The sequence below is a fragment of the Fusarium verticillioides genome, chromosome 4 (assembly GCF_000149555.1).
Source record: "Fusarium verticillioides 7600 chromosome 4, whole genome shotgun sequence".
Classification (NCBI taxonomy): domain Eukaryota; kingdom Fungi; phylum Ascomycota; class Sordariomycetes; order Hypocreales; family Nectriaceae; genus Fusarium; species Fusarium verticillioides.
This window is the reverse complement of record NC_031678.1, coordinates 2,797,008-2,822,039: the sequence shown is the minus strand read 5'-3', so window position 1 is coordinate 2,822,039 and position 25,032 is coordinate 2,797,008. Positions and strand designations below refer to the sequence as shown.

The following is a 25,032-nucleotide window of genomic DNA, read 5'->3' as shown; positions in this document are numbered from 1 at the left end:
AACATAGCCGACTTGATCCGCGTTGAGGGTTTTCCAAATCCTATCGATTGCATCCGGGTAGATAATACCCTAGATGGCAAAGGGCTCCTACAGCACAGATCAGGTGCGAGAGACATAGCCGCTCGCCAACGGGCCGAAAGAGGCCTCGGTCTCAGAACACGGTAATAGCGGGGATACACACCCGAGCCTCAACACGTTTTTGACAACGGTAGCTACGTCTAAGCGCATCCTACAAATGAACTTGAGCCAATAGAAAGCAAAAAGCAGAGATCGGACTCTTGGGTTTTTCTCATTTCCCCAGATCTCCTTGTGATCCCCGGATTTTGTTCCGCGTTTAAAACCCCCACTCGAACCGTCGATCCTTGTTGAGATCGTCTGTTCTTCGCCCCAACCACGCTCTTGCGAGATATCAGGCCATGGAACTTGTGACGTGTCGAAAAGCTTTGATCTTTCTCGAACTGTCCTTTAGATTTATGCGGCAACGTTATCGGTGCCGACATCATATTGAGAAATCTTTGCTGCCAAGCATATCCCTGCAGCGTGGCATTCGTACGACGCCATGTTTCATGCTTGTTCATATCCCACGAGCATTTTAGCGACAAATACGATCTACAATAAACTCAATCTTACCTGTTTGCCCTTCAAACTTTCAACTAGATCTCAGTTTCCAGATCTGCACATCAGCTCTGACTAGTTTTTCCTGACTCGAGTTCCCCCTCTGTCAGGTGACATCTCCTCCTCGAAACTTGATCACATTTGCCGTTTCAACTTCCCCGCATCGATCCTTCGACATGCATGCCGGGCCAACGGGGATATATGATGTCAAAGCGACAAGTCAAAGCAATCACAGAAACAGACAAGCTCCTCTTGTCCGTTGCTCTTTGCCAGATTTGTTACTCGAATAGTTGAGATGCAGATAGCAGACACAGTTTGGGATCCACTTCGTGTCACCTCATTCGACCCCTCACCATCAGACCAACAATCACCCTGTTTCTGCCCTACTTCGAAAGATTTTGCGGAATCATGCCCGCATGGAATGTTGCCTGACATTGTTTGGGTGGACCGATCGGTAGTCGAATGATATAAAAGCTCAGCATCCTCGCTCCTGTCTTTACAGATATCTCAACTCCAGAACCTTTGGAACAATCTCCTTCGATTTCATATCACCTTTAACTCATAATGTCAATCCCTTCTCAGCAACGAGCAGCAGTCCGTCAAGGACTTGGCCCAGAAGCAACAGCTCCCATCCGCACAGTCGACGTTGAAAAGCCAGGCCCGGGTCAAATCCTCGTCAAGGTCACATGGACTGGCCTCTGCGGCTCTGACAAGTCTCTCCTACACAATGAATGGAAGGACTTTGGCGTCAGCATGATGGATACGTCCAAAGGCATCGCTGGACATGAAGGAGCCGGCAATGTCGTGGCTGTTGGTGAAGGTATGGAGAATAGGTGGAAGATCGGTGATCGGGCTGGTGTGAAGTGGATTGCTAGCACTTGTGGCGAATGCGACTTTTGCAGGTCTGGTACCGATGAGGTTCACTGCCCTAACCAGACCAACAGCGGATTCTCCGTCGCGGGGACGTTCCAGGAATATGTTATTGCGGATGGAAGATATACTTCAAAAATCCCAGATGGTGTTTCTGATGAGGAGGCTGGACCGATTATGTGCGGAGGCGTGACAGCATACACAGCTTGCAAACGGTATGTCAAAACACCTGCTATAACACAAAATACTAACAGCTTTAAGATCTGGAGTCACACCAGGCCAATGGCTAGTCATCCCTGGTGCTGGAGGTGGTCTCGGCCATTTCTGCATCCAATACGCCAAAGCTATGGGCATGCGAGTCATCGCTATTGACGGCGGTGACGAAAAGCGAGATCTATGCCTCAAGCTTGGTGCTGAAGTTTTCATTGACTTCAAGACAACAAAAGATATCACTGCCGAGGTTATGAAGATCACGAAATACGGCGCTCACGGTGTCATCATCACAGCTGCGACGCGAGCGGCGTACGAGACTGCCCCTAACTACCTCCGTCCTAATGGTACTGCTGTGGCTGTTGGTCTTCCTCAAGACCCAACTGTCATTGCTGGTGCACCTCCAATGGCGGTTGCTCTTCGACGACTGAAGATCGTGGGAAGTGTTACTGGTAGTATGAAGGATGTTGAGGAAGCTCTGGACTTCACTGCTAGAGGTCTCGTTCGAGTAAGTTTCGCCAAGAGGGAAAGAACTTAATACGAGTATTCTAACATTTTATAGCCAATTCTTTCCAAGGGAAAGCTTGAAGATCTTGATCAATGGATCAAAAAACTTTCTACTGGCCAACTCGCTGGACGATGCGTCCTAAAGGTTGCTGCTTAGAATATCTACCGAAGAGTATAATGTGATCAAGGTTTATTGATGGCTGGTTTGTTGGCAGTTGGTGCTTGAGGAGTTTAGTTAAGGTGAATATGGCCAAGGACGGACGTCAGTGTATCGGGGTGGAGTTGGTGGAATGTACGACTGAATAAACCCGAGTATAAACATATTTTTCTTGATATGACGCATGGCCATGACTCGTTTTTTCATATTCATATTTCCCTTTGCTGCATGTTTGAGCTAGTCGATGCGAGATGGATAATCATCTTCACAATGTCCTCCTACATTGTTTGAGTTGTTATCTAGATGGGTTATTTGCAGTTGAGGCTTGCGGCCGAGAGCTTATCCCGGCACACAGGACTTAGTTAACTCCATGTCCTCCAGTACTCCTCAACCTCACCCTGTTCCAGCCTTTCAAGCTCCGCATAGAACCCGACCTTGTTCAACTTGTAATGCACTGCGATTTTCCTCGCTGTCCAACCATCTGCATCTGGTTCATTTGCATCGATTCCCTTTTGCACCAGAAATCGACTCCTCAAAACCAATCTGCGCTGGTCGAGCCCAGATCGCGCAACAATGTGTAATAGGTTTCCACCTTCTGACGTCTTGGCCTTCCAATCATAGCCGGCCTCGTCCAAAGCCTCGAGAACATCAGTATCGACGTCTAGCCAAGTTCGGAGATCTTGATCCTCGTCCTCGTCAGAAGAGTGAAAAGCATTTGACTTATCGTCGTCCATATGGCCATTATCGTCCAATATGAGCTCTGCCACAGTCTTTCCAGCGTTGTTTCGCATATTTATATCATCGCCGAACGCTATCTTTAACAGGTCATAGAACAATCGTCGCTTTTCTGTCCCGTACCAGATGGCAGTCAAATCGTCATCAGCTAAGTAATGCAGCGCGGTATTGCCCTTTTTGTCTTTGGCCCGAGGATCAGCGCCAGCTCTTATAAGATCCTCGACACACCCAAGAGGCTCTGCCATGACAAGGGGGTAACGGCTTTCAGCTAGGGGATGGAGGCGCATCCGCCGAAGAGCTGCGTGTAGTGGATATGTTCCATGGTGATCAGGTTGGTCGACCAAAGACTGGTATCTCGACGAAAAGATGCGTAAAGAACGCCGAACTATGGGTAAATCCGCATCTCGATCATTACTGACTTCGACGAGGAGGTGATGCAACGCGTTTTTGCCTTGATTGTCTACCGCGAGAGGGTCCGCTCCAAGCCGGAGAAATACTTCAATCAAAGATTCCGAGCCTGGCTCTGAGAAGTCTGACTCAGTCGGCCCCAAAAATCGATCCCAACTTGGAAAGAACTTCTGGCCTGCTTCTCCTTTTTCCGCCCTCCAATCAACATCCACCAAAGCGGTCCCCGCAAGTATGTCGGCTCCAGCTGCACTTCGACACGCACTGAGCAGGAGTGTACGTCCTTGGGGATCACGATGTTCAAGGTCTAAAGATTCCAGAAAGCCGGGATAGTCCATCAAAGGCTTCAGCCAAATCCCATCCTCGATGATGGCATGTATGAGATGCCGAGCACCCCAAACAGGCGTTGGTTCCTCACTCTCCCACTCATCATCTGAAAAGTGCGGACGATCATCCTCTTCCAACGACTCTTCTAGGCTATTGATTCCAAGGCGGTAGTCTGCAACTGGAGTTCGTGGAGGGTCCTCACCCGGGAACGGCGCTCTGCTTCTAGAGGAATGTCTGGGACTGCGTAGAGCTTGCGGAAATTCAAGAAACGGGTCGGATCCATGCCGAAGAAGGGAAACAATCATTTTCAGTCTTTCATTCTTGAACACTGGCTTGCTGGAGAATGTGTTGGCAGCACAGTAAAGAGGAGGCTGAAACTGCTCTCCATACCGCTCAAACTGTGGCGGTGGATCTCGAGCATCCCAAAGTGGCTCAACAGAAGAGAGTAATTCATGGGCTCTCTCTGGCTGATTGTTGGGGTCAGCTCCTGAAGATAGCTCTTGGTCCAAACGATCAGGAGAACCACAACCCCAACTTTGGGAGCAAATAAGCGAAAGCTCATTAACTTGATGAAAGGGAGAAGTTGGACGCATTGTGCTAGTTGTCTGTTTGTTAAGTAACAAACGTGTTTCGATATCAGTAAGGAAGCCAGAAATTGCGCGAGAAGATGGGGGGAGATGGATATTGCCAGGAAGCAAATTATCTTGGGGCGTTTAGCTATTGTAAAGAAAAACCATTTCGAAATACTGTCACGTCCGATTGGCCTGTAATTCACGTTGGTTGGCTGTTGGTTCAGACTTCAGAGGGATTTATCAAGACACGCACGTTCCCTGCATAAATAATGGGTTCGTGCGCATGACCTAACTTTGAAGTGCCGAACAGCCGGATAGACCCTCACCCAACACTGAGTTTCTTATCAGGGCCTCAGCGCTTATTATTAGGCTTTTAGTGGCCTCCCACCTTCCTCCTTGGACGCTTACTGAAGCGCAACTGCATCTGGCTTTTACGGGAGTCTGAACACGGCGCCGACACAGCACTATTAATCGGAACATTCATGAACCCAGCCTCATGATCAAATACTCAGTGAAGATACAATTTCTGACTAATCTATCCAGGCATCTCTATTCCATATATGAGACACTAATTGCCTTTGGCTCAATCCCAATTCTTGCGAGTCTCTGGGCTCTCATTTTCCTCGACCTGGCTGCTTTGGGCCCACCCCAGTGTACGGATGCAGGATCTGTCTCCCATTTCCAGTTTGTGACTGCTCTGAAGAAAACACCTCGCGACTCCTGCCTCTTCTTGAGTTCGCGTGGAATTACCGTTTCGCAGTTGCAACCAGTCACTGCAGATCTGGCAGCTTCTACTGCTTTGAGATGGTTTTTGTTGATGAACTCCCCAGGCGTTCTTTGAACATTCATAAAAGCGTCGTTTTCCGCTTTCAGTATGGCTTCAATGTCTGGAACCGTCTTGATGTAGCTAGAAATTGTTTCGTCAAAATCGATTGCCTGAATACTCTCCGGTGTGTTTCCTTGAACCATCTTAGCAGTCTTGATGTTGGTGAATACAGGAGCGAAACCACCATGGAGTCCAAGAGGTGTCCCGAGCTTCTGACGGAGGAACGTAGCTCGATACACATCCATATCCTTCCGCCGAAGTGCAAATACATAGGCTGCGCAGTTCTTACCGAGCAACCATGGCTTCTTAATGTTGTTACTCATTGGCAAGCTCGGATCATTTGCTTTCAGCTTCATAAATTCCGAACTTAGAGCCTGAATAGGCTTGCCCATCTTTGAAAGCGCATCATAGTAGTCCGTAGCCCCAGGATAAAGCTTTGAGGTATCGACGTTGCCATCAACTGGGAAACCAGTGTTGAATATTGCATTGTTGATAGCGCCCTCAAATTGGTTGAATGACTTGCCCGGTAAGTCTGTGATCTTAGTTTCCACCTTCATACTTGTAGGTCTTTCCGTATCTGGAGGGTTTGAATCTTGCTTAGGAGCCCACAAACTTGGTTCCTGTGTCAGTATGAACGCCTCAAAGAAGTGTAGGCTACTCACTATAGCAAAAATTCGTCTAAAGTGCAACGAGTCCTCGAAGAAATCTTGGTAACGCATCCCGGCGCAACCGTGTACTCGTAAGACGGGTCAAGGATCTTAGTTTGCTCTTCGCAAATATATGCGCTCCAGTACAGCATCCTTTGATTTTTCGTCTCAGCAAACGTCTTGTAAAGATCACTGCACCTACCGTTCGGCTATGCCACGCTCTCCGTAAGCGATGGCGGCTGGCAGTAGCTGTACCAAGATACATATACACGTGATGCTCAAGTGGTAACTACGCATGTTGGGCTCTACAAGAGTAGGACTGGCGAGCTGCTGATGGAGTTATGTTGCAATAGAAAGTGGGAAAGTATCAAAGACGAGAATGAACAGTATCCAGAAAGACGATCAGCCGAGGATGTCTCTCAAATCTCGATAGACATAGAAAGGGCGACCGGTATTAGAGGACGGTGAGCCAAAAAGGAAATTTTACTCTAAAGGCTTAGAGCCTCTACTGTGATGACTTATCTCGGCTACTCGGCTTCTTTCAATGTGTTGGTTGAAAAAGGGCTCATCTACATGTTTCAGGTCCAAGATGAAAAAGGCAGCTGAGCAGAAACAAATCTAAATTGAGTTTTAAACCTAGATGTTCAACCATAATCGGCCATGAAGCATCACCAACATGCATAAAAAAGGCATTGCTCTTCCGAGGCGAGTGGATCAGTCTGACCAACAAGAGGCTTAGGAATAAGCTTCCGGCCACGGGTCTCAGCGGGTAGTGGACAGTCCTTGTTAGGTTTTTTCTCAAGACCCCTGTAGCTAGTGCTCAGCTATCCGTATCTGGCCCATGATATCTGCAGGGACCTGCATCTTCGGCAAATACATGCCGTGTACGCGCTCGGAAAGAGCGCTCACAGGAAAACACGGCTCGGAGCATCGTGGGATCAACCCAGTTCTCAGGGGATTTCTGTTTGTTGGCTAACAAGGGTTTCAACTCTGGAGCTTGTCCTTGCCGATGACATGAGAAAGCGTAGAAGCTCGTATGAGTGTTGGTCGGGTTGAGTTGGAAAGGATGTGGATCGGGCTCATTGATTCTCTCGTGGTATAACATCTGCCTCAGAGTCTTGGAGACTTTGCTTCGTGGTACAGCTAAGCTTCAGATTTATTCTGATTGAATTATAGCCATTCCTCGTTGTATCATCTTTTGGCGTCTCAATATGCGGCGTATACTTGAGGCAATAGCCTTGGGCTTATTGTCTTGTGTCTTCGTTATCCTCGTTTCTGCAGAGGATGGCTTTGACTCTACACTTTCACCTTGCCCAGCATCCTGTGAGGGTGCTCCGGCGAATTGGACAGTCTACTCTTCAACTCAACGCTTGACTGTATGCGCTGAGCCGATGTTGCTGGACTTTGCAATCTTCAGTCCCCTCGATGACCCTTCTTCGGTGATCAAACTCAGAACATGTGCCGCAGGGGATAGCAGCAACTCTCAAGCTGCACCTCTGTCTTTATCGGTACCCTCGGCTGGGAAGCGAGCTATCGAAGACACCTTCAGTGACACGAGCTGCATCACAGCAGACGGTTCGGAGGTTGATCTTGAGTTGCTCATAAGCAGCTCAGAAAGCACCCTTTCATCAACCCATCTGGACTCCGCTTTGAGTACTCTCGAACAGTACATGTCGAACTCAACTCACTGTCAGACCAAGTTCCTCGTCGGGTATAGCCAAGGCGCTGTTGTTGCTATTCATAGTGGTGACGCTATCGACAATGGCCGTACCATACCCTCCATCTTGAATCAGGTCAAAAGCCATCTTGACTCATCTTCACCTTCGAATGCTATTGCCGAGCTTTGTGGCGATGACAGAAACGCTGACTATACCTTTGGTATCGCCATCGATACAACGGGGGATCTTGCTTCTGTTCAGAAAGCAGTTGCATCATGGAGCAACGGAACTTGCTTCGCTGCTGGACAACCTACAACCAAGCTGTCGGGTGTCAAAATCTTCGAGGCCCCTCTTATTTCCATTGGCCATGGAAATGCTACGAAGCGATCTGCCAGGAGCCACAAACACACCCATGGACATGCGCACTTACACAAACATGAGGCTCGAGCGACCTGCAAGGCCATCAGCGTGATCGGCGGTGACTCATGTGGTTCATTGGCCTCCAAGTGCGGCATTACAGCTGCCAACTTCTCGAAGTACAACCCTAACAAGAAGCTCTGTTCCACGTTACAACCTGGTCAAAGGGTATGTTGCACTGCCGGTAATCTACCCGACATCACCCCCAAGCCAGGTAAAGACGGAAGCTGTGCCAGTTACAACGTTCACGCCGGTGACTATTGTGCTTTGCTGGCCAACAGGAACGGTCTCACCGTTGAGCAGATCGAAAAGTTTAACGACAAGACCACTTGGGGCTGGAACGGCTGCAAGAGCCTCGCCGCTGGTATCAACATCTGCTTGAGTACAGGAACACCTCCTCTCCCAGCTCCCGTATCCAATGCAGTTTGTGGCCCTCTTAAACCTGGAACTACGGCTCCCAAGAAAGGCCAGAGCTTAGCGGATTTGAACCCTTGTCCATTGAACTCTTGCTGTGATGTTTGGGGACAATGCGGCATCACACCAGATTATTGTACGGCGGAGAAAGGGTTAACTGGCAATCCCGGCACGGCGCCTCCCAAGAAAAATGGCTGCGTATCCAACTGCGGCATTAACATCAAAAACAAGTAAGTCACCTTCAACTCCTGCCTATAGAAGCTAGTACACTAATACCGTTTGCAGTTCGGATAAGCCCAAAGACTTCATCAAGATCGCATACTATGAGTCGTGGAACTGGGATCGGCCTTGCCTCAATTATCGAGCCATCAATCTCGGTGGCACAACCTACACCCACGCCCATTGGGGCTTTGCTACGCTCGACAAAAGCTACAACGTTGTTGTCAATGACACCTACAAGCAGCTTGATGACTTCTTATCGCTGCCCAATAAGAAGATCCTCTCATTCGGAGGCTGGGGATACTCAACAGATCCGAAAACATTCGAGGCACTCAGGACAGCTATGAACCCAGCCAATGTTGACAAGTTTGTTGCCAACATCGCTTCCTACCTTAAGAAAGGTTGGGATGGTGTCGATATTGATTGGGAGTATCCCGGTGTGAGTCTGCAAACAGGTACTTTACAAACCCGGCGGCTAATCGCGTCCATAGGCTCCCGATATTCCTGGTATCCCACCAGGCCTGAAGACAGATGGCCCCAATTACCTGACCTTTTTACAGAAGCTACGCAAAGCTGTCGGGACATCAAAGAGCATCTCGATTGCTGCGCCTGCGTCTTATTGGTACCTCAAGGCATTTCCCATAGCGGATATGGCTAAAGAGGTTGACTATATTGTGTATATGACCTACGATCTTCACGGTAAGCATGCAGGACTGCAGCGAGGAGAAAGGCTAACTTCAATACTAGGTCAGTGGGATTACAAGAACATTTGGGCTCAGGATGGTTGCTCTGCTGGTAACTGTGTCCGTAGTCATGGTGAGTCTCACGCTCTTCTTAGCTCTCGCGCCTCAGACTGACATAAACTCACAGTCAACCTTACCGAAACTACCTACGCGCTTGCCATGAGTGGGTTCTTTGTCCTCTCCGTGTCTTCTCGTACTTACATATCCATAGTTACGAAGGCTGGTGTTTCTGCGAGTAAGATCAACGTCGGAGTCTCAAGCTACGGTCGTTCCTTTGGGCTTACAAGCCGCCCTGCTTGCCAGAAGTCACTGAGCGACAGTGGGTGCCACATCATGGGCCCAAAGTCTGGGGCAACGCCTGGTAATTGTACGCAAACGGCAGGCTACATCTCTAACGCCGAGATCGAAGAAATCATGGATCTTAATACTACAAGCGCCGGCGTCGATTACGCTTATGACAAAGCCAGTGACTCTGACACCCTCTTTTACGGCAACAATTGGGTGGCTTACATGTCCGATACCACGAAGAAGTCCAGGATTGCGCACTACCAAGGTCTGAACTTTGGTGGAACAGTTGACTGGGCTGTCGACTTGCAGCAGTTCACAGATGATGACCTGGACCCAGAAGGAGACGATGATCTACCTGACACAACACCTCTAGCAGCCTGCAGTGCCACTTACAGCACCTTCGAAGACCTTGATGCCCATGCCTCTAGTATTCCCCAGCACTGTGTTGCTCAGTACACCATCACCACCCTGAAGGCGCTACTGACTGAAACCCTCAACAACTACACCACACTGCTCAGCGATGGTTATGATAAGAAGTTTGGTATCTACTCTAAAGCGGTGGCGGGCAGTGCAAGCCAGTCGCTACTGGGATTCATCGACGACCACGGAAACGATTACGCGACTTGCACTGTTGCGGAGACTTCCATCTGCTGCAAGGCTTGTAATGCTGATAAGAAATCCGATTCATACTGTGATTATTGCTTCGATGGCAAATGTTATCACGAGTGCAATGTCCTCGGTTGCACTAACAAGCGGGACGATGTTCAGCCTTCTCAGGAGCTCATTGTCAAGACTGTGAATGAGTCTGAACCCTGCCCACCTAACTACAGCAAGCGTGGATACGGGCCCGACAACCCTTACGAGCAGACTGTCTACTGGACTTGGAAGAATTCTTCAGGTTTCTTCGCTGACCTCGAGTTGAATACTGGTATTCCCAAGTCCAAGACGAAGATGGGAAACTACGACAGGATGAACAGTTGCGCACCCTCAGCCAAGGCTGGTGATGACTGTTGGTCTATAGGCATGTATTACAACGTTCCTCTTATCAACGGCTACTCTGCTTCTGATGTTGCGAACCCCAAGGAGGTAGTCAGCAAAGGTCTCGATAAGATCAAGGGTCTTCCTTCGCAGATAGACCAGGTGTTGACTGCGCTGCAACTGGATGGCTACCTTGGTGACGATATGGAACTGATCGACTCCTTATCACTACCTATCTTGATGCTCGCCTCGGCTACGGAGAACATGGGAACAGTTGTTCAGATCGCAGACAAGATCACTGAGGAAGAACGTAAAGCCTTCATTCTAGCATTTCTTAGTGCAATCTTTCTCATCGTTCCTGTCATAGGAGAGGTGGTTGGCAGCGTTGCTGAACTGACAGATATTGGAACTGTCATGGCTCTTCTCGGCGCTGCCGGCAACTCGGCTGTGGACATCTATACAGTGGTTGACGATCCCAAGAATGCGCCGCTGGCAATATTCGACCTCATACTCGCCCCTCTTGCCATTGCCGACATTGCTACTATCACCAAGGTCGCAAATATTCGCCGTGGAATGAAGGACTCTGATATTGCCAAGCTGGGCGATCCTGTTAAGCGAAGGACGGATATCATTGATAAGGTCAAGGGTGTTTGTAGACCAGACTTAGAGTAGACGGCGCACTTAGGTCGATCTCTGAACCTCATTCTCACACTCCAGTATGAGTAATGCCTGCTAGATACAGCATATAGATAGAATAATGTAGACTTTAGTGATGAAGGAAATGGCAGCTATGTTCTCAATACTTCCCCACCTATCGGCTCAACTATTCCTATTATCCCCGACACCGAGTAACCTCTAGTAATAGACCATCTCTATTCGTAACAAGGCTATTCATATCTTCTTCTTTCACCCATTTCTCATTGAAGATGAACTTGACAGATGATAAGTTGGGAAACCGATCTGGGTAGATGAGAGTGTCCAGAAACTCCTCGAGCTGGCTGAGGATGTTTCTTCCACAGCTATGGATCTCCAGACACTCCAAGTATTCTGGAATACATTCAACAACTCTTGGGGCTTGAATAGATGCATCCCTCGTGTAACAATACCCTGTGCCATTACCTAGAAGCCCACAGATATTCTGAGACCCTAGAATAAGGCTTTTCGATTTGTGCATCTGTCGCAGCTCAACTCCCAGGTACAGACGTTCTCTTGTTCCGAAGTGGAGAGATCTAGTGCGACCAGCCTCAGCGAAATCAAGATGAAGATATTCCAGGCTATTTGCATGGGGCAATAGAGCTTCCATGACATCCCGTGCCTCCACTTCGAAGTCATCATACTCTTTTCTTTTCTTGATATCACAGGTATATGTGAACTTCCTAAGGTCCTTACAAGCCCCAATTAAAGAGTAAATGGCTCGAGGTACGCACCAACTATCCTGTAAGATGATTGATTCAACGTTCGAGCATCTCTCGTCCAATGGGTCTATGTCAAATTCATCCATTTGAGGGCTGTTTGCCTCAACGCATTCGTATGAACGAATACTAGGGATACGAAAAAGCCATTGTGCGTGGTTATAGAATGGGTCACGTCCTTCCCAGATAGCTTCCGCCTCATGCTTAACATTCTCCAACTTGGTAAGCAACTGGCAGGGAGGGTGTTTCACACGTTTTTTTCTGAACGCTCCGGTAGCAGCTACCAGAACATTGCTGAAACAACTTGGATTCCGAGGGTGGCCATATGTCAAAGCTTTGACCTCTGTGCAAACAGCAAGCAGAAGATCCACCGCGGCCTCTTCGATTCCTGTTTCCAAAGCCCAAATCCATTTGTCTCTCCAATGTGAAAGGTATCCTAATTCCTCAGAGAATATCTTGAGGATGAGTTCTTTATAGAAGACCATGTCATTGGCATCGATATGAACCGTTCCACAGCGATAGGTATCCGTCAGCCAATCATACAGTCTGATCGTGCGAACGTGTCGGGCAAGCTCTGGTTTGACGATCGAAACGTAGGAAAGAAACTGCACAATCCGGGAGCGAACCACAGAGCCTTTCTTCGGCAGTTCATCTCTTGGGATGTCGCAGAATGTTTGGACTGAGAAAGGCAGTGCAATTGCGTAGAGTTGTTTGCACGAAAATAGAAGTGAATGAACGGATTTGAAATCAGTCGAGTCAGCCAGAAGAGATATTATCTGACTCTGAATCTCTGGAGGAAGAGTTTGTAAGAAGGGCCTTTGGTTCGCCAAAGAAGTCATAGTTCTTGAACTTTTCAATGAGACTTGTGAAGCAAAGAGGACAGGGTGCAAAGAGACATTTTTATCATATGACGACCCCACATTAATCTTCGCTTGCAGAACCAACAACATTGCATAATAGCCGTGAATTGACCATTCTTCTTATAATTAAGTGAAGCCACGGCAAAAGATTTGGAACCAGAACGGTGTATGTGGAGCAACACCTGTACTTCTTCGTGATTAGCCTCAGTTGACGCGATTACGAGACAGATATAGCATCCTGAATGAATCTTATCTTATCTGATCGCTTCCCATGAAGGTGATTGGCAGGGATATCCCGCAGTGGATACTCAACGATCCCTCGGCTGTAAGATTGACATGAAAATTCATCAAAAAGCTCCCCCTTTACCAACCCAAAATACACTAGTCTCATTTAGTCACCGCATTCCAACGACAGCATCACGAACTTCTCACAGTTTCTTAACAAGATACACCCCGCCTTTCTTCAAAGCTCATTTACTCTATCTTGTAGCCTCATCTTATATAAGAAGTTCTTTGCCGACGATGACTACGAGCGAGGATCACGTAAGAGATGCAGAGCTACAATACCTTGTCAATCCTTTGAACGGCAGCCATTTGTCAGACGGAATTGACGGCTCAAGTCATGGTGATACTCTTTGCTTTAATCAAACTCGACAACTGACTGACCAGTACCAGACAATCGTCCACCTATTCCTGGATCAAGTTGCGAAATCTACACCTTCACCGACGAAGTCATCGTCCCCTCATCAGCACCAAAATCTCACCCCTATCTCCTCGTCAACATCGGCTCAGGCGTATCATTCTTCCAGGTCTCGGAAAACAACCAATGTCAGCGCATCTCAGGCTCTTCATTCGGCGGCTCGGCATTATGTGGTCTGCTACTTCTACTCACACGAGCCCGCACATACGAAGACATGCTTGAACAAGCTGAGAAGGGCAACAATGCCAATGTCGATAAACTGATTGGAGACATTTATGGAATGGACTATAACAGAATTGGCATGAAGATGACAGCCGTTGCTTCAACGCTCTGCAAAGCTTTTAGTCTCGAGCATAGACCTGATGCTGAAATCCAAGAGGCGGAAAGCCCCGTGCGAGACATCAAGTCATTTTCAGATGCGGATATCTGCCACTCCCTGGTCTTCGCAGTTTTTAACAACATCGGTCAACTTGCCACGCTGCATAGTCGAATTCATGGAAACCCGGATATCTACTTCACTGGACCTTATGTGCAAAACTGCCAACTGCTCATCAGGACCTTGTGCATTGCAGTGCGCTATTATTCACAAGGAGAGAAGAAGGCACATGTTGTTGTCAATCAAGGCGACTCGGCTGCTTAAAGATTTGGAAAACAAGAATGGCATGTGGGACATCATCAGCATAGATAAGCGAGCTAGATCATTATCGAAATTTGTAAGGTTATATGTACATGATATCCTCTTCCCCATTCATATGTAGTTCTCTCAGCCCGATGCCCGCAGACAATATCTTCACCTCCCTATTTCAACAGGCCTATCAGGCCTCAAGGTCCTCGAGGCGTTGAGTATCTCCTCAAGCTCCTTCCCATCCGCCATCCTGTTCCGTCTATGCTCAGTTCCCTTTTGTAGATGCTCCCGCAGCTTTGCCCGAGTGTCATACTTCTTGTTATCGCAATCAGGGCAGCGATAAACCACATCCACTGCGAATCGCTCCCACTGTTCTGTCGCAGCGCGTTGACGTCTTACCTCAACTGCTTTCTTCGCGATAGAGGTGATGTACTCACTTACTCTAGGTCCGGCCAAATAGCGTTTTGTTTGCTCTTCGATAAACTTGAGCGTTTCTGCGCCAGTGTTTGAAGGGCGCCAGTCATCAAGAGGGATGGTATGAAGGTCGCCTTCCACGTTGAGCCTGTATAAGTGGTGTGTCAAGCCGATCGCTCTGCAGTGGCCTCGCCACCCATTAGTGCCATTCATGCCTTCGCAGTCAACCATCCAGTTCTTCCATTCTTTCCCTATCTCGATATACTTCTTCAAGAACTGCTTGCGTCTCACGTCATCTCTGGTCGCAGCCCTTCTCAGAGATTTTATCTCGCCATTGGCCTCTTTGGGAGCACCGTTTTTCTGAGCATCGCTAGAAACTTTCACACCTGTTCCAATGCTGACGAACAGAGCTGGAACTAGGCCATGAAGATTATGAATCTCTCGAATGGCAATCAACGATGGATTGTTGGCTACCATACCACCGTCGAGGAACTTTCTTCCTATGATCTTGATAGACTCAAAGTACCTTGGTGCAGCAGTGGTCGCTCGAGCTACTTCCCATATCGCAGTGGTATGAGCAGGCCCCGCATTAGAAGGATTCCAGAGATTTGAGTCGTGTGCCTTGGGACTAAAGTCATTGTCATAACTTCTCCAGACGAACTCTTTGCTAACGCCGCCTTCTTTGTTAATAGCCCAAGAGATGGCGATACTATGTAATCGTTAGCAGATTCGGAATGGATCAAGCTGTATAGGGGCCTTACGTTCTGGTTCGGTCTTCTCTGTACTTCAATGGTTCTGTTTCTGCCTCGCTAGGGAAGCAAATTCTTTCTGGTGAGTCTTGTCGAAGAGAATCTCGTCGAAGAGTCTGGTAGACAACCTCTTGGAACACTGCACGTGTCTTCCGACATGAAAACTTTGCTCTGGGATACCAAAGAAATGAACGCTCATGAAACCACCTAGGTTTACCAAATACGGCATTTCCGAATGCTTTGTATGTGTCCAAGGCTTCGTCAACTGACATACGCAGTCTTCCTAGCATGATGCTACTAAGGCTAATTGGGATCAGTCTTGGACTTTGTAAAGAATAGGTTCTCACAACTTACCCACCAGTTGAAGTCCCAGCGACGTAGTCGAAGTAGTGACAAGGAAGATACCCATCAACTCTTTCTGACTCTGGGTTATCTTCATTAGCGTTTTGCTCGCGGTTCCCCATCCAGGGGTAGTAGCTGCTCTTATAGGCTGGATCGTCATGCTTGCGCTCCAATTCCCGTATTCGAGTCATTATGCGCTTCAACACCAAAAGACTTGCGTACCCACGGACACCGCCGCCATCTGCAACACAGCTGTAAGTGAATGGCTCGAGAAAGTGGAGATGAATTGTTACCGAATGTCAAAATTGTCTTTTGAGCCCAAGGACCCTCCTCATCTGAGATGTGCTCAGGTCCGCGAATAGGAATTGAAGGATCGATATCCGCGCTACTCGCTCCACTGACTTGAGGATGTAGCATCCGAGAAGTCTCGGGCGGTGAAGTGGCCATATCGTTTGAACTTTCAGGAATGAAGAAATGCAAAACAAAGGATTGTGTGATGACTGTGAGAGCCTTGTCCTATCTCACGACAGAATGGGGGTAATCTAACGCAGAACCCATGGTGTCATTTTATGCCTCGCTAAACGAGGCTCTGAGAGCGCTTCAGAATCGGGCGCTTGATGGTGTGCAAGGCAGCCTGCTGCAGAGACTGCCCATCCTGTACGACGGTGATATCGCCCCCATGCTTCCAAATATGATAGCAACCTGTTCAGTCTGGTAAAGGGGGCGGTGATCCGATACGTAACGTCCTGAAAACCTGCATTGCCTTCTTCAGGTGATATGCCTGGGTCTAAAGACCAAAAGTGAGTCAGTGCAGCACTACAGGACCAGAAGAAATAGCTACTTGCTTCGATAACCCGTTGATTCCATATAGTGTCAAAACCTAACAACCTTCACTAGCGATAATTCATTCTCCAGGGAAGTTTGGAAGTCAAAAAGAGGTTCTAGGCGCCGGGCTACGCCGGGCAAAGCCACTGTAACGATATACGCGCGGTCAATGAATGGCTTGAAATATTGGCTGCTGTGTAACCAAACCTCACCCAATAATCCTGCACAACCTCCGTCAGTCCACTGGCCTGGCCACTCTCTTCATTGTGTTTTTGTTTTCATTGGGCTCACTGTCCTTGCGAATTCCAGCACATCTGCAACAACTTTCAGCTGAAGTCTCATGGCTTAATAAATGGCGATTATTGCTTATGACATTGACGACACATTCCACGCGGATGGACATCCTGTTCTAATGGGGTCATTCGGTTCGCCACCAAGCCTGTCATCATGCATACACCGGTTATGGAAATGGGATAAAGGTGCAGCTGACCAAGGATCTCGCCGGCTGACTTGCATCGTCGGATGAACTGCTATCTTCAACGATCCTGGTTAAATGTTACATTTATTACATACGAACAGTCCGTCTCCCCGAAAGATGTCTAAAAACCATGTAATGTCCGAAAATACCCAAAGTGGCACACGCAGCCCGCTGCCAAATCTGCAAATAACATTGGAAATAATTGCATTCTCCCGTAATCATCACACCAAGCCATAGGCCCCTGCTGACCATCCTTATGCATTCACGACGTAGAGCTGAGGCCCATCCCCGAGGAGTCTATGCAGGTTGTACCGGACCCCCATGCTCCAGAGATTGACCTCCGCGATGAACTCCTTCGTATTGTCCGATCGAGGGATGTAGACTGGGACATTGTTCTTCAGTCGGGGAATGTCGACCGCGAAATCTTCTTTGCCTGTCGATTTGTTAGCAAGGAGCTGTCGCCGACTGATCACCATACCTTCAACATCAGCTTTGTCAACCGGTCGGACTTGGTCTGACTTCATGTCGAGCACTGCGACTGGATTACCATGATACCCCATACCAGCAGCTCTGGGACGAAGAGAGGATACAGGCTTGGAGATACTGGATCGAGTGGACATTGGTCGTTTCTTTGCTTTGGCGCCTCAGGCCCTGATGGAAAGGATTTTATTTTGTCTTGACAGATGATGCCTTCCAGAGCCTTCTTTGTGAAAAGCGGGGGAAGCGCTATACAAATAGGAGTTCTGTTGTTTAAGACATCGGCGCCGATCGGAGCGTGAGAGTGGCGTTGTTCTATGGTGACCGTGTGTGATTGCCAAACATCTGACATACCGTTACTCCTTCAATTCGACAAGCAAGATTTTACATTTCGGGCACTGGCATTTTACCGCCGCCTGATGGATGCATTCAGTTCTCGCAATTGCGAGTCCTGAGTCAAGTTGGGGGCCGTAATGTGACCAAGTAAGGCAGAATTATGACTTGTGTAACCCACCTTTGTGTCTCATTTGCTGGAGATAGGACTACTCAAGAAACCCGCCCCGCGCAAAGGTCATCGACGTTTGGGGTCTGGTGAGTTCAGCCGCACCAGCCGTTCCCTGATCCTTGGCAATCTTGTCGCAATTTCATATGCAGGGAGCCATTTTCGTTGTTCGAGTCCTGCGAGGCACTGCTGAGGCCATTTTATTGCTGACTTGTACGACTGTGATAGCGCCACGGCAATTACTGGAATTTGGCATTCTTCTTCTGGGAAGACCAGAACCACTTGATCATAACATTGGTTTTGAAGGCGATTTCTAGGTCGTATATGCTCGAAATCCACGTCACCTTTTCGCCTTTGTTTTTGGTAGGCATCCCATAGCCGAACGTGGGCTAATCTTGCTATACCACGTCGATCTAAAGGCACAAAACTTCTAGCCCAATGACTCAAGCACTTGGGAGTCATAGTTGCGGCTATGCAATGACTGGCAAAAGATTGAAAGAGGTCAGAGTGTTATTCGGGCCATTTTGCCAGTCCTATCACCCAATTGGTCACGGGTCGAATACAGATCTGAAGCGCGTTCAACTGCGTGTTGCTGCTACCAGTATCTGCCAGGACTTTTACCTTGACTAATCATTTTATATTTGATTGCAGTATTGCCAAGTAGACCATCGGAAACGGGGGCCTTCAAAAGGAAGCATAATGTCGCATGTGATGTCACAGAAGAGTTTCAAGTACACGTTTGAAGATTAATATTGCTTGAATAAGTATAGATATTATGACTAGAAAATATTATGAATATGTGAGCCAACCGTGCCAAGCATTCCTCATGCGCTCCGCCCTGTCAACTGTTAAGTATGCAGAGTTCGCAAGTCTCTGCTGCAACTCCTTGAACTTGGCGGTAGGCGCCCCCTTCTCAAACAACATATCCAACTCAAGGTACGATAGACCCTTGGTCTCAGGTAGACGGAAGTAACAGTAGACGAGACAAAGGAGAGATGTACCAGCGTAGACGAAGCATGATTTTCCTTGCATGTTCCAAGCGGTAGGGTTAAGCATCTGAGGAACGATGACGTTGTTGACGATCATGAAGATGTTGTAGACAACACGAGCCAAAGCGATAGTCTTAACACGAAGACGGGTAGAAGGGATCTCGGCGACGATGACATAGCATGTTGGGCCGATGCTCAGGTTATATAAGAAGGTTGTTGTGATGAGAATGGCACCGAGGGACCAGTTGAGACCCTTTTGACCATCAAGAACGACTGAGAGAATACCACCAAGTGTAAGCATAAAGACAGCAGCGGCAAGGCCAGTGAGGTACAGCTTGCGACGGCCGATATGAGATAGAAGGAACCAAGAGATCATGCCTCCAACCAAGGCCATACCATACATGCCAGTGGACAGACTGAAGGATTTGGACGAGTCGAAGCCGGCCTGCTCAAGGAAGTAAGGAGCGTAACCAGTCAAAATCCAACCGCACAGAGCCTGGACAGACCAAACCATGCAGCAAATCTCAGTTCGTCGAAGGTTGGCGCCCTTGAACAAGTCAAGATAGCTTGAACCGCCGTAGTTGAGCTTACGTTCAATACGGTTAGTATGCTCCATGACAGCAATGGTGTCGTCGATATCGAGCTGAGACTGCTTGGTCAAGCGCTGCAGAGCATGGCGCGCTTCGACCTTGCGCTCACGACGGATGAGCCACCATGGACTTTCGGGGGCAAAGATAATGCCGATGAGGAGAGGGATGGCGAAGGCCCATTGAAGGGCAAAGGGGATACGGTAAGACCACTCTGAGTTGTTGTGGACGAGAGACTTGAGGATACCGGTACCGAGAAGTTGGCCGATGACCCAGCACATGTTGGTCATGCTGAGAAGACAGGCACGGATGGCTGAGGGGACAACCTCGGCGGCGTATGTAGCTGCGAGTGTTTGGATGACACCCCATGAGATACCTGAGTGATGGTCAGTCTTGTGTATGAAAGTGGATGATCATTGAGATGCGATAAGTGTATGAAGGGAAAGATGAGTGAGAGACATGGACATACCACAAAGAGCCTGAGAAGCCACCAACACGCCGATGTCGTGAGCAAAAAACGCCGGGAAGACAGCAAGACACATCCAAGCAAGACTAATCAACATCATCTTCTTATATCCAATGCTGTACGTAACCCAACCATGAAGCAAGAGACCAAGGACCTCACACGCAATAGCCGAGACCTGAAGCGCCGTCTGCCATAGCGGCGAGATCTCATAAATCGGTCCATTCGGCGTATCAAACTCCTCTCCATAGCGTCGTCGAAATGCAGGAAATGCGACAAATCCAGCGACAAGACTCTTATCGTACCCCTCCATGACAACAGTGAGGAACAGCAGCAGCGACCAGAAGATTGCTTTGGGGAATTGCTTGCAGCATCCAAAGATGGTCATCTCCTTCTCATTATTCAGCGCGCGACGGACCTTCTCGCCCGTGTCGTCGGAGCTGTGCGACCCACGGGGAAGCCATAGTACCTCGATGGCATTCTTGTTAGGGTGATTGTCTGGTAGGTCAAACGTCGGGTCTGGGATGGGAGGGTTGGTGTGTTGGTTTGGATCGTGTACTTTTGTCTCGATCTCGGTGACACGGAGGATGCCGGACTTTGCTTGGACTGGCAGCAGGACTATCTCGTCCTTGCTGCTACCATTGTCCGAGGCTGCTTTACCAGAGCCGAACATGGTGTCTTGACTATTTTAGAGAGGAAAAGATGAGATGGTTCAGAGGAAAGGAATGGATGCCTTTCGGCGGAGTCATGAATGGATGATCGGCATGGTCCTTGGGGTTACATCCTAACAACGGGCCCTGACATGACATATATAGGATCGGCGCTGTCGAGTCCAGTCCAGCTCAGTGGCCCCCTCCCCCTCGCTTGGGTATTTTCGTTGCAGTGCATCAATCAGTTTGAACGTCGACTCGACTGGGGAAAGTGAATCAAGGACCCATGCACCCCAGGTTCTGGTCGCTTGCAGCTCTGCTTTCTATCACGGCCTCACTCTCGGCGTTTCTCACATTTTGGCGGCTTGCGGAGGTGGATACCGTGCTTCAAATACTGGAGAAAAAAGTCGGATGAGTGAGGGTACGCTAGCTAGCTGGGCATTTGCCCTATTGGGTCTAAACATCCGGTCAATTTGCGGGTGAGCGTTGCAAAAACTCTGAGAAATGAAAGAAGGCATTCAAGGTTGCAGACATGTCTTTTCCACGTGGTATTCCAGAAGCTTTGACAACAAACGGCGATCTTCATGATGCGGCTCAAGATGGAGGCCGTTTGAGACTGATTAAAAATGCCGATCTGGGAACGGGGACTGGGGGGAGCTACCTGCACGTTGGTTTGTCTTACCTGCTTTGACTCGACGTGCAAGGGATCCTAGATGAGCAGTTGGGTGGTTAATTGTGTGCCCAAACAGTCATCATCCTTCACGTCACAGCAAGTGAGACTAGGAGCTTTCTAGTGTCTGCCACGAAGTCTGGGTTCCTACCTGTTCCGGCTACTCGTGTGTCATCCAGGGCAATTCTTTAGGTAAGAACTAAAACCAAAGTAAATTATACGTACAGTAGTAAAGCCTCGTTTGAACAAATCTCCAGACTTTAGTTTGCGCCGCGAGTTTTTCTCGCACCAACGCCCGCGTCTCACCATCAGAGTCACTAAAGAAAAATGCGTGGCCGATTTTAGCCGGATCCACTCTTCTCCATGGGGAACTCGTGCGGGGATTGGCTCGGAAGTAGGGAAGTCCTTTCTAGCGCTGGCCCCTTTATTACGTATTGGGACTTTGTGGCTGCTGTCGTTGGGATTTCTCCTTGGAACAACAGCTCCGGGAGGACTTATTAGGCCAAGATCAACCTTACTCGTGTTCTTCGCGACGATGATCGGATGAGTAGCTAGTAGAATGAATAGTTCAGGGCCTAGACGAGGAATGGGCTCTTGGATCATAAGGCTGAGTGTTTGCTTTTGATTTCCATTCCGTGCCTGTTTTACCCCTTTCACCTAATACCCCTGCGTCTTGTCATGTCATGCACACTCCAGCTGAAGGACTAAGCTCAATCTAACAGGTAAGCCAGGGGTAAGTTGCAAGCTTGACTGACTCTCTTCAAAATTGACCTGCTTCATCCGAGGTTAGACGACGACATATGATATCCACCGCTGCCCCCCTTTTAAGCCCATTCATCTTCCCCGAGTCTAGTATCACTCTGGTTTCCAATATTCTCCGTAGCTTTTTCAGCTTTTAGCTCTCGTGACATAGAGTCCAAGCACAGGTAGGGTAATTTGATCACCCGGGTATTTTGGTTAAACAAGATGCCAAATCGAGTAACGGCTCCGAGTCACTGCTTAAGCTATGAGTTTTGGTTGTCTAAGGAGTGATCTGACATCAATTCTCTGCGGGCGGACTAACCGTCAACAGGGTATGTTGCCGCCTCGCCGGGCGTCTGGCACTGACGATCCTCGGATTCTATCGGCTCCGTCGGGAAAGGACCCGCATAATGTCCTGCATACGCTGATTCACGGTACCTTCATGTGATTCTGCCCAGAAATTCAGTGCAAGTGATTACCTAAGGATTGTCACGTCAATGAAAAGCCCTAGATCACAATGGACGTCCTTGTTGTCACGTATTCTATGCATGTTCTATGTACAGCACACAAACCAAGCCCGCTGAGGTTTTTGAGTTCCGCTACTGCAGGTTCCTCTACTGGGATTGGTGACGCAATGTGACGAGCCGTTGAACGGCGTGATGGATTGCATCCTTCTTCGGTGCGCCCCCGGTCGATATTCAACCTGATATCATCCTTTCACGACCTTCTCCTGACTTTCTAGCCTTTGGCTTGCAACTAGCATACGACAATGACGGTGGACAATTTTGTCAATTGCAGCACTACCCTGTAGCTTCAGGCGATGTGAATAATATGTGCTAAATGCTATACGGCTCCTGCTCTGGCATGACTCGAACAATGCCAAGAAACTTCTGGCGCGAATGAATGTTGCAGTGTCGAATGCGTCTAATCAAACTCTATTTATCGTTCCGCTGATAGCTCCCGCTCGTGATTGATGCACATGGACAGCTTTACATCTTGATTGATTACTGTACGCAAAATCATAACTACCGAACGAGTACCTTGTCAAATTGTAGAGATCGGCAGTATTCTAGTTAATAACTGGCTTTTAAAGTTTCACCAAGAAAAAAGAAACGTTTTTAATCTTAGTTGCGATTATTGTGTTATTATGACTTATTAATGCTTATGCTGTACAGTCGCTCTGCGTTGTCGCAATTGCACGCATGTCAAATAAATAACTAAATGCAAGTTATAATACTACCCCGGATCCCCCGGGTTTCGTCTCCTCATTTCTATTTTAATTGAGAATCGATGGCTGAATGACGTGGTGCTAGTGGTGTCGCTGGTATTCGGCCCTTCTTGGGCCAATATTGAGGGGAAATAGAGTTGGTGATGGAACCGGGGGTGGCTAACGCGGGAGACGCACCTTCAGAACGAGGAGGCGGGGAGACTATTGAATCTGGGGTTGATGTGATTGGGAAAAGAGGTTATGGTGTTGAGCACGGTTATGAATCGGCGCGAATAGTAATCATGAAGAAAAGTCATGAGGTTATAGTGACTGAGAAAACGCTCGACGCGACAAGCGCCAGAGTTCGATGTTATCGATAAGGATAATGTTATCAGTGATGACTTGATGATAATGTAATAACACAAGCAGCATTCAAAGCCGTATGTCATTTCATCAATATCTGTGAGGCCGATAGGTAATTTAATGTATTACGGAGCACTGCCATTCATTTCCAAAGAATCACGCAGCCGGTGGACCTAGGCAGTGCATTGCTCTACCCTACAGTTTTACAAAGAAAATCCTATCCCGTGATGCCCAGTCGTTTTATGTATTGTGAACAATGAAAGTTATGGGGCGTAATCGAACACTGTGAGCTCCCTTCAAGCGCGGAAGCGAATCAGTGCCGCCACAGAAAACTGTCATGCTCTCGATACTACGATATGGCTTGAAACACCACGATGTGCATCAAGAGGCGCTTTGCTTCTTAGTCGTGTTTGACCGTATACGTCGGGTTTAGGGAAGTCAATCACTGAGTCTCGTAGTCTTACTATATAAATCGCTTATACGACTGCTGGCTGTCTCAAACATAACCCCAACAAACTATAATTCTCTACATGCAATATGAGTTATATTCATGCGCCATATATATCGCCTTATGGCCCCCCAGAAGAGAGTGGTATCAGACCACCCGATGGTTGGAATGGGGAGCCAGCAACTCAAGCTAACCCAGTCGGCCCGCAATATAGCGACCCAAGCCCCAGTAGTGCTTATGCCTACCGTAGCTCTTCACGTCCCAATCCGTTCTCTAGGCTAGGACCATCTTCCGGCACGGAAAGTCGTGTTGTAGATCAGCAGCTGAGATATCCGTTTCCCGAACATGATGATGATGCCTGGTTACAGAATGATGGAGACCTTGCAGGTTGGACCTATGATAGCAAACCATATGGTGAACCATCAAGCTACAATGCGAACAATCAGCAGCATGCCCCGTACATACATCTTTCTGAGCTCGAATTATCTTCCGGAAATGAACCTCAAGGCTTACAAGCATTTGATGAGTTTTGGACTGATCAATACAGTGCTCCAGGAATCGACAACAGTTTGAACATCACTGCACCGGCCGTAGAATATCGACAATGGGGACAGAGGAGAAATGCACCTCTACAAGTATATTGCATCAATTGTAGAACACCTCTGCCCACATTCGGGATACGCTGTCACGAGTGTGAGCATCGCCGACAAAGTAACCCTCACGCTCTTCCACTAGAGTTTTGCCTAACATGCGCAGCCGACGTCAACGATCCTGGCAATCTGATGTGTCCAGACCATATGAACACCAGACAAGCCTTCAACGACTATGAAAAGGCAATTCTTGAGGAAAATCATATTTGTAACAATTGCTATAAACGAGATGCTGGCTCTCTTATGCGATGTGGAGTTTGCTATGGACAGGTTCGCAACCCAAGGCATCGTT

General features: G+C 48.2%; 9 protein-coding genes across 9 annotated transcripts; 3 read left to right on the top strand and 6 right to left on the bottom strand.

Moving 5' to 3' along the window:
* Positions 1-488: 488 nt before the first annotated feature.
* FVEG_11999 (hypothetical protein) lies at positions 489-2,845 on the top strand. Its single transcript, XM_018901328.1, has 3 exons — positions 489-1,700; positions 1,747-2,203; positions 2,258-2,845. The coding sequence occupies exons 1-3, from the start codon at positions 1,180-1,182 to the stop codon at positions 2,357-2,359; spliced, it is 1,080 nt and encodes a 359-aa protein (XP_018759793.1). The 5' UTR covers positions 489-1,179; the 3' UTR covers positions 2,360-2,845.
* Positions 2,351-4,602, bottom strand: FVEG_12000 (hypothetical protein). Its single transcript, XM_018901329.1, has one exon. The coding sequence runs from the start codon at positions 4,417-4,419 to the stop codon at positions 2,722-2,724; it is 1,698 nt and encodes a 565-aa protein (XP_018759794.1). The 5' UTR covers positions 4,420-4,602; the 3' UTR covers positions 2,351-2,721.
* Positions 4,603-4,891: 289 nt separating this feature from the next.
* FVEG_12001 (hypothetical protein) lies at positions 4,892-6,314 on the bottom strand. Its single transcript, XM_018901330.1, has 3 exons — positions 6,074-6,314; positions 5,887-6,024; positions 4,892-5,836 (listed from the first exon to the last, which is right to left on the bottom strand). Exons 1-3 carry the CDS (start codon positions 6,166-6,168, stop codon positions 4,948-4,950), a joined length of 1,122 nt encoding a protein of 373 aa, XP_018759795.1. The 5' UTR covers positions 6,169-6,314; the 3' UTR covers positions 4,892-4,947.
* A 699-nt stretch (positions 6,315-7,013) lies between these two features.
* Positions 7,014-11,407, top strand: FVEG_12002 (hypothetical protein). Its single transcript, XM_018901331.1, has 6 exons — positions 7,014-8,590; positions 8,646-9,018; positions 9,071-9,278; positions 9,327-9,395; positions 9,450-9,485; positions 9,534-11,407. Exons 1-6 carry the CDS (start codon positions 7,083-7,085, stop codon positions 11,258-11,260), a joined length of 3,921 nt encoding a protein of 1,306 aa, XP_018759796.1. The 5' UTR covers positions 7,014-7,082; the 3' UTR covers positions 11,261-11,407.
* On the bottom strand, positions 11,302-12,839 carry FVEG_17144 (hypothetical protein; the record flags this gene model as incomplete). The annotated part of the gene is made up of 2 exons (XM_018906414.1): positions 11,302-12,679; positions 12,782-12,839. 2 exons carry the CDS (start codon positions 12,837-12,839, stop codon positions 11,421-11,423), a joined length of 1,317 nt encoding a protein of 438 aa, XP_018759797.1. The 3' UTR covers positions 11,302-11,420.
* Positions 12,840-13,239: 400 nt separating this feature from the next.
* FVEG_12003 (hypothetical protein) lies at positions 13,240-14,276 on the top strand. Its single transcript, XM_018901332.1, has 2 exons — positions 13,240-13,485; positions 13,536-14,276. Exons 1-2 carry the CDS (start codon positions 13,383-13,385, stop codon positions 14,198-14,200), a joined length of 768 nt encoding a protein of 255 aa, XP_018759798.1. The 5' UTR covers positions 13,240-13,382; the 3' UTR covers positions 14,201-14,276.
* A 74-nt stretch (positions 14,277-14,350) lies between these two features.
* On the bottom strand, positions 14,351-16,137 carry FVEG_12004 (hypothetical protein; the record flags this gene model as incomplete). The annotated part of the gene is made up of 4 exons (XM_018901333.1): positions 14,351-15,308; positions 15,361-15,651; positions 15,703-15,931; positions 15,984-16,137. The coding sequence occupies 4 exons, from the start codon at positions 16,135-16,137 to the stop codon at positions 14,351-14,353; spliced, it is 1,632 nt and encodes a 543-aa protein (XP_018759799.1).
* An 860-nt stretch (positions 16,138-16,997) lies between these two features.
* Positions 16,998-17,669, bottom strand: FVEG_12005 (hypothetical protein). The gene is made up of 2 exons (XM_018901334.1): positions 17,472-17,669; positions 16,998-17,426 (listed from the first exon to the last, which is right to left on the bottom strand). The coding sequence occupies exons 1-2, from the start codon at positions 17,611-17,613 to the stop codon at positions 17,248-17,250; spliced, it is 321 nt and encodes a 106-aa protein (XP_018759800.1). The 5' UTR covers positions 17,614-17,669; the 3' UTR covers positions 16,998-17,247.
* Positions 17,670-18,761: 1,092 nt separating this feature from the next.
* FVEG_12006 (hypothetical protein) lies at positions 18,762-20,684 on the bottom strand (the record flags this gene model as incomplete). The annotated part of the gene is made up of 2 exons (XM_018901335.1): positions 18,762-19,924; positions 20,018-20,684. 2 exons carry the CDS (start codon positions 20,682-20,684, stop codon positions 18,762-18,764), a joined length of 1,830 nt encoding a protein of 609 aa, XP_018759801.1.
* Positions 20,685-25,032: the final 4,348 nt, after the last annotated feature.